The 8,252-nt window shown below is 46.5% G+C and overlaps 1 protein-coding gene across 1 annotated transcript in view; it reads left to right on the top strand.

Annotated features, from left to right (window-relative positions):
- The first annotated feature begins 420 nt into the window (after positions 1-420).
- The window catches only part of APCDD1 (APC down-regulated 1), a 31,505-nt gene continuing 23,673 nt past the window's right edge, over positions 421-8,252 (top strand). The window contains exon 1 of the mRNA XM_074822098.1: positions 421-778. Coding sequence (XP_074678199.1) covers positions 721-778 — 58 coding nt within the window. The 5' untranslated portion in view covers positions 421-720. The remainder of the gene's footprint in view (positions 779-8,252) is intronic.

The following is an 8,252-nucleotide window of genomic DNA, read 5'->3' as shown; positions in this document are numbered from 1 at the left end:
TACGGGCGCAGACCCCTTGGGAAGCGGGGTTCGGGCACCGGGAGCCGCCGCCCCTACCGGCACCTCCCGTCCCTGCTCGGGCCGCTTTCCCCGCCGCGGAGAAAGGACCGACCGCCCCCACACGCCCTCCCACGCCTGCTCCAGCCCCCCACGGGCACATCCTACCGGCCGCCCCATCTCACAACCCCCGGGGCTGCCCGCCGCACCCCCCCCACTACCACCACCACCACCTTCCCCCCTCCAGCCCGCTGCCCGCCGTGTCCCGTCCCGTCCCCCCACCCCTTCCCCCGCCGTGGGAGCGCTGTCCGGCGCGGCCGCCTGCCCAGCGGCGGGGCCGCCCCCCTCCCCGCCCCGGGAGGAGTCCCCACCTCCCGATCCCTCCTCCTCCTCCTCCTGCTGGAAGGGGAAATATGAAGCGGAGCAGCCGCCGCGCTCCGCGGAGACGGCGGGGGACGCAGCGGCGGCGCGGGCATCCTCGGGCACCGAGCGGCGGCCGAGCCGGAGCTTTGGCGGGGCGGCGGTGTGCGGGGCGGCAGCCCTGAGGCAGCGGGAGCGGCGGCGGCCCCCGGCCCCGAAGGGTGCCCGGCGGTCCCCGGCCCCGCCAGCCGCCTGCCCCCCAGCGCCGGGCCGTGGGCTGCCCGCGGCGGCGCTGAGGCGCGGGCGGCGCGGCGGGAGGTGGCGGCCGGAGCGGCGGGGGAAGGGGCGCAGCGAGGCGGGGAGATGTCCGCCCCGTACGGCAGCCTGATGAGATACCTGTTCCCAGCCCTGCTGCTGCACGGTGAGTGCGGGGACTGAGGGACGGGGCGGCGGCCTGGGGGTCCCCGCCCGCTGGGTGACTGCCCGTGGCGCGCCCGAAAAGGGTTGCGAGGGAGCCCCATGACTTCGCCGGTGGGTCTCGGGTGGGTGCGCTCGTCCGTGGGGGCCGCGGGAGTTGGGTCCCGGCTGCTGGGGCCGGGGGGGTCTGGCAGAGGACGGGCCGGCAGCCGGGCGGTGCAGGTAACGTCGTGCAGAAAGCGCCCCGCTCCGAAATTTGTGTCGGCGGCGTTTAACTGCTCGGATGGAGCAGCTGGTCCGGGCACCTCGCCCGAAGATGCTCCCCTCACCTCCAGGCCAAGGCTCTGCCAAACTTTGGGGGGCTTGGCCGAGACATCCTGCGGGAGCCACGTCCCACCTGCAGGCGAAGGAGAGGGTTTAGTCGTGGAGGTGTGAGCTGGGGAGCCCCAGGCAGCAGAGTGTGCCAGCGCCGCGTCTTGCACCCAGCTAAAAATGTCTTGCTGCAGAGCACAGCGATTCTGGGTGTCATTACACCCAGTCCTGCTTTGACACTCTCTCAGCTTACCCCTGGACTGACATTTCTCTGAAACCGCACAGCGGGCAAAATTTTAGTGAGAAAAGCCAGCATATTGAAACTTAAGCTTACAAGTTCATCTTGTAAACCCATATTTAGGCACTTAAACAGATACCCATCTTTCCAGAAAGCCAGTGTTCTTCAAGAGCAACTTCTGAAAAGGAGGCTATTTAATGAGCTGCTTAGGTATGTCTAACATTTGGCAGCCAGATTTGAAAAATCTGGGCGCAATAATTGTTCTGAAAGAGTGACTCAACCTACTCGGTTACAGCATCGTTTTGAAGAGCATTCCTGCTTCTGAAGTACTTTGTAGCATCCAGCCTTCTTCAGTTAAATTTCTTAGGACCCCCTCATAAAAAGAGGAATTTTTTCTGTTACAATGCAAGTGACCTGCGTGGATTCAGTGTGAGATCTGTGAGCTGGAGTAAGGATTTCAAAGCTATTCCTGGGGTTGATTTTCTGGAGCAGGGATTGTCGCTCTCAGTGTTTGTACAAGTGCTAAGCACACAGATGGTATTTAATATATAATAAAGAGCATGGGCTTCTGATTGTGTGTTTTGTTTTGAGAAAGAAAGAGCAGGAGACCCTGTTCCCCAGGAGGGGGTTTTATACCCTTCTCACAGCTCAGCTATGAAACCCAGAGAGCGTAGAAAGGGGCTTAGCTGAGCCAGACCTGCTGGGACGCCAGAGGTGTTCTTTAAAACTCTGCGATCTGAGATGTAAAAGTTGAAATGGGAGGTTTGAAGTTAGAGGGTAAAGAGAGGAGGTGTAATTACAGGGTTGGACTCCCTGGCTCATCTGCTTGGAATTACAGAGCAGAGCTGAACCCTGGCTGGAGCAGGAAACAAATCAGGGCCAGTGATCAGATCAAAACAGCAGCTGCCAAAGGAGGATGAAGGAGGAAAATAATCTATTTCTTCCATCTGTAGTTATATTTCACCAAATACTATAAACCTAAGTTCTTGTATATAAAGATAAACACCTCGGTAATGTAGCAGTGCACGGTTTGGCTCTGAGCTTCAAGTGTTGGGAAACTACTGCCTTCTTATGTATTTGAAAATGACATCAGTGGCATATAGTGCACTGAAATGTATCCCATCTAGATGTATTTACCCTGTTAGCTTTAACTTGGCCTAGAGCTTTTCCCTTTGTGACATAGAGTCAATAGGAACATCCTTCAGTCAGTGGCTCGCCCAAATTAGTAATATGTAAGAATAACCAGCAATCCCAGGGGATCGCAGTGTTAAGCCTCTTTCAGCACGTGATGTTTTCTTTTGCATTTCTATCGCACGTGGCAACTTGGGGGTTAAAAACGAGTGAGTGTGGGTGGGTGGTTGAGGATTTTTAAGGCTTAAAGCTTTATAACACAAGTTAAAATGTCCTGCAAGGCTAAAGCTTTTGCATTCATTACATTAAGAAATGCCTACTTCAACATCACTGAATTGAAATTTTGAAAAACGTGTCTTCATTAATCAAAATAAAACCTGTACAGTGTCAACAACAACAAAAAAAAAGTTTGCAGCTGGATGTTGTCCATTATCACTGTTTTCTTTGCTTAGACAAAAAGCCACGGAAGTTTCAGATGTCAAATGCTAAGATCATTCACCTCCAGAAAACCTGATTAATAAAATTCAGGTGGATTCAAAACAATTTTGGCTAATTTCTTTTGTAAATGTAAACTTTTTTTTTACAGATACAGATGCTAAGAAGAAATTTTAGTGTATTTCTGATTGTGTTACTGTTAGAGTAATGAATTAGAAACTTTAAAACAATTTGTTGATAACATCATGGCAGTAGTACTAATAAAGATGATGAAGGCAGGACTGTTAGGCTTTTCAGAGCAAAACTGTTTATGCTTTTAAAAGTTCTCTGGCAATATTGCTTAAATTAGTTACATAGAAGTGTTTTATTTCAAAACCTGTTCAGGAAAATAAGAAATAAATGTACTGGATGATATAAATACCTGTATCCATAAAATGGACAAATATTGTGCTCCATGCTAGAGGCACATGCGATCTGTTCCCTCAGTAAAATACTGCATTTCGAAATCTGGAAGACAATAAAGAGAGAAAGAGGGGAAGATACACTGCTTAGTGTAAGACTTGTAGAGTTTGGAGGGAGAGTTAGAGGATGGACTCAATTTTATTCACAATTTCTATTTCATTCATCTCTGTAGCTTGACTGTGGGCTAACAGTGGCATGATGCAGGTGTCATGAACAGTAGGGGCAATTTTTGCACTCTGTAGTATGTCCATAAGAAGTCGACTGACAGGCAATGAGGCCCAAAACTTGCCTGAACCACACTGAAGGCAAATACCTTCAGCTTAGACAAGGCAAGGCTACTATTTCATTACGGACACGACACTTTAAGCGGGGCTGATAGAGGGTAGGATTATACATAGTGAGCTTGTTTAGCGTTGTGTTTACTCAGACACAAGTCCTGTTGGCAGTGGGGGCAGTTCCACATGAATAAATCCTGGTGCCAAGGTGTGGGTGGAGGATGGGGCAGAGGTCTCTGAAAGAGAGCAGATGTTTCTTTCAAAGAGGGCAAGACCAAACTATTGTCCATATTGAACTACACTTTCTGCCCAGTGCTGCACCTGCTCATGCCAGTGGCAGAGTTCCTGCTGCCCTGAAGGGAGGTGGGCTTTAACCCTTCAGGGCTTCATAAAGAAGCCCATGCTCCAGGCACCAGCGTTTCACCTTGGAGGGGTAGCAGCAGTCATCCCTGTTAAGAGATGGACTTCAATTTAGCAGAGATTATCGGCTGTGTAGCTGCTTGATGCTGCATTTGTCTGACCTCTTCCAAGACGGGGTATGGAGAAAGGACCGAGCTATAGGATAATAGAGGACCTCAATGCTGGGCCTGTCAGCCTTGGAGGAGTTGCTTTTTAGCTGTCTCATCTGAACATACTTTAGATCTCTCTTCAGGATCTTCCACACTCTGAAATACTCATTCCGCATCTTTTTGAAAGCTGTACCTGGAAACTCTGTACGCACAAGAAAGGCAACAGATACATATGAAAGGAAATCATTGTCCTGTCTGCTTCCATGGCCATAAAACCCAGATTTCCTTTCCCAACCCTTTTGTTTGTAGTAGCTAATTTAGGTCCCAATCCTGCGAAGACTCTTTGAAGTTTCAAGTGCAGGGAAAACACTGGTAAACATGGACTGCGGCTTGGTAACAGGACATTATATTCTCCATGGCAATTACGTAAGTTTGCGCTGTAGCTAAAAGCTGTCATGGGCGTTATCTAACACTGTCCCACATCAAGAAAGAGCGTAATCCAAATGTCTATTTATTTAATTGTGGAGGGCAACTACCCAGATAAGGAGAGCTATAAACTTAATCCAGCCAATTATTCTTTATCTGTCGTAAGGTTTTTCAAGTTTCAAACAAGTTCTAACTTGAAAAGAGTTTGCTGCAGAAATAAAGCACGAATGTTAAAGTGTTTCTATCAGAGACAAAGCCATCATAATATTTTGAACTTGTACTATCACTCGAGGTTGTTTTAATTTGTTATAAAATTGTGCTCTTCGGTATTTAAATTGCTATAAATGAAAGGTTCCTTCTGAGCAATCCCAATCTAAATCCAGGTTTGAATCCTACTTTCAGGTAACATTTACTCTCCCATTTAGAAAAGGGTGAACCTGCTGAACACCTAGTAGCTTTGAGTCTGGTTTGAAGCACTACGCTTGGACGTGTTTGAAGCCATGGTTTAGATTCTGGTAGAGGTGTTCATTAAACTGATTAAATCTAAACAGTTTAAGATTTAAGATTATTTGCATTTGCAAATTTACTTTTCAATCTGGCATAGCTGAGAACAGAATTTGGCCGGGGTGTTCAGGCACGAATTAAATTATAAGAATTTGTGTTCAAGCACAACTCTACTTATCGTTATCTGTGTTGCAATTGTACATTATTTGCATACTATTTTTCAGAAAACCAAAACATTTATTCTAGCAGCTTGCAGTTTTTTGCAGAAACGTTGGCAGAGAGCTTTGTCGTAACCATTTTTGAAACATGTTTGAGTAACGGGCTGCCAACAGATTGCCCTTTTAAGATTTGTATTTTACTTGCAGCTATGTGCAGAAACCTTTGAAGAACTTAAAAGTAACCTATCTTCCCTTAACAATTATTTTTATCTTGAATGGTTGTTCCCACATCAGATACGGGTTTATAGGTGAACCTGAGAGCCTGAAGTCCTCTGTCTGGTGTAGTGCCTGCTCCTATCCACATTTTACTGGAGTGACAGCTGTGCAGACCTCCGCTTTCCCACTAAGATGGATGTTGCATCTGCTCCTGTAAAGTGTGATCTGTGAGGGCCTGAGCAGGGATCCCCAGCTATCTGTAGCACTTCTTATACTATTTTCAATTAGTTTGACGCTGAAGTTGTGATCTACTGCTAGGACTTGATTATGAAAGAGAAGCTGGATATCAACTCATCAGAAAATGCATTTGTTTTGCTTTGTTTTTCTAGCTGTCATTTCTGATGGATTCTGGAATTTTCCTTTTGGATTTGCTCCTTTGCATAAGCAGCCACCATGGGGTGGGTGATACAATCTCATGACCTCTGGTTGTGGTGTAGCTAAAATGAAAGCCAACCAGATGCTTCACAAAATTATTGCTATTAGTGTCATACAAAGATTGGTTTTTGTTCGAAGTCTGTCACACTTTTGAGTAATAACATAGTGGATTTTTTTTTTTTTAACAAGTGGGTAAAATTCCTTCATAACACACAAAAATTTGAAAGTCAGTCAGTCAGAGAGACGCTGGGATACTCTCAGTTGAGTCTGAGATACTTACATGGTGTGTCATGAGGTACTGAAACCTACCATCTGTCCGTGCTGTAGAGAATAGCAGACTTGGATCTCTTTGAATGAAAGTAGCGGCTCCAACTATGTTGCAACTGTGTCTAGGCTCCAAAGTGGGCTTTTAAAGAGTCATGAAATTCTTTTCCCAGTTTTGTGAAAGCACATTTTAACCTTGAGCCTTCCAGCAATGTCCCATTTAACATGACCAAATGGATCTTTTAAAATTACATCATCCCTGCAGGACCTCAGTTTTGCAGAACACCTCGTTGTACACTGCCAAGGGTGGACCAGGGGGACACGGAGCTGCCCCTGAGCACCTGCTGTGAGGAAAAGCACAGGAAGATGGTGTTTGGTTTACTGCCCTGTGTGGGAATCGTATCACCAGTCTCAGTGTTTGATCTTCAGATGGTACAAGGGGAGGTTATGGCTCCTTTGTGTGCTAGTCATACATACAGGCATATGTCAGTAAATACAAAAGCATTGAAATGATTACTTGGTAAGGAAGAAGCCTGTGCTAAATTAAGAATTTCCTTGCCCCAGCAACACAAACATAGGTAAAGGTCCCATCACTGCCTTTTAATTTTATACCATAATTCATATTCTGATATTCACACCCTATGCATGTGATGATGCCTAGCATGCGTGTGTTTCCTACATCACTTCCTCTGTCTCTGTTATGTTCTCATGCCTAAACTTGTTCCTGCCCTCATTTGTCACAGCTGGATGGATAGAGTCCCAAACAAATACCCTCTTTGCAGGGCTCTGGGGCTATAGATGCAAATGTCTCTTCGTCCACTGATTACAGTTTGTCATTTGCAAGTTGCAGGCAGAACTACATACATGTAACAGGGAGAGCTGCAACCCAATTGCTTTTGAGCTATATCAAAGAAAAGACACTGTATAATACCACATTAAGTTTGACTCCTTTTCAAAAACCCCTTCTATTCATTATTTCCTTCAGGGAATAATTGGGAATGTGGTTACTGCATTTTCTTCTTTGATATGTGCACATACAAGACGGTATCCTCCCACAGAAGGATTTTTGCTTAGAGAAATTAAATGCCCGAGTATGTTTAAATGAATAAATCACTCATTTTTAAGTGTGTCTGTATTCATGAATCATATGACATGAGCTAGGCAAAATACAACTGCTTAAAAGCAAGTGGTATAATAAATACGCCTTGGAAATAGTCATTTGAACCATTTCAAAATCCCCTCCTGATGGCAGATTTCAAACACTTAACAACTTCAAGTGAAAATGTAAATTTTCAAAGACTTTTTCAGCATGAGATAATTTGTCTGCAGGAGACATCCTGACAGCTATATTTCTGTTGAAAGTTGGTACTGATGGCTACAGCCTCTACCCTGTACCTTGCAGGAGGTGTCGCTTCTGACCCAAAAGAGGCTCTGAGCTGATGGTCAGGAGCACTCGCTCCATTTCAGAATGAGGCGCTGAAGTAATGTGGGCTTGAGTGTGTGGAGACTTAGAGATGGAGAAGGGTGTTAGAAGTCAAGCTCTCAGTCACTAGCTGTGATTTGTAGTGACAAAAATAAATATACTGGTAAGCTCACCTGTACCTGGCTGAACTTGTTGTCCTGGTGGTGTGAAAGCCTATGATATCTGCCCCATACCGACAAGGTTTCCAATAAACCAAATAAGCCCAAGTTTTTGAGAGTGTCAAGTGCTGCTCCAGGTAAGGTGGGCTGCAGATATGGCACAGCATAAAGCTGCTGTGCAGAGGTGCTGGCTTCAGCCCAGGAGGCTGTACCGCATGTACATGGAGCGCTGACCCTATCCAGTAAATCCTGCCTCTCCAAAGATGTAGTCAGCTCAAGCAGAGCGTCACCTTGCTGTGACCATACCATTTCTGAAGTGGCCGGTACCATTTCTGGCTGCAAAATGGGAGTTGTTGGGCGCTAACATGAGCGACTCTGCTCAGAAATGTAGAAATGCCTGAGAAGCCTTGACTTCCAGAAAGGGAGAAGTATTGACCCCCTGAAAATCAGGTTCCTTTAAGGGCATCTCAGATGGTGTGCTCAAATATCAAAGCATCTCTAGTATTTATTACCCTTTAGAAAGTAAGACCGT

The sequence above is a fragment of the Strix aluco genome, chromosome 1 (genome assembly GCF_031877795.1).
Source record: "Strix aluco isolate bStrAlu1 chromosome 1, bStrAlu1.hap1, whole genome shotgun sequence".
NCBI classification, from domain to species: Eukaryota; Metazoa; Chordata; class Aves; order Strigiformes; family Strigidae; genus Strix; species Strix aluco.
The sequence above is the reverse complement of the archived record's forward strand: the minus strand, read 5'-3'. Positions and strand labels throughout refer to the sequence as shown.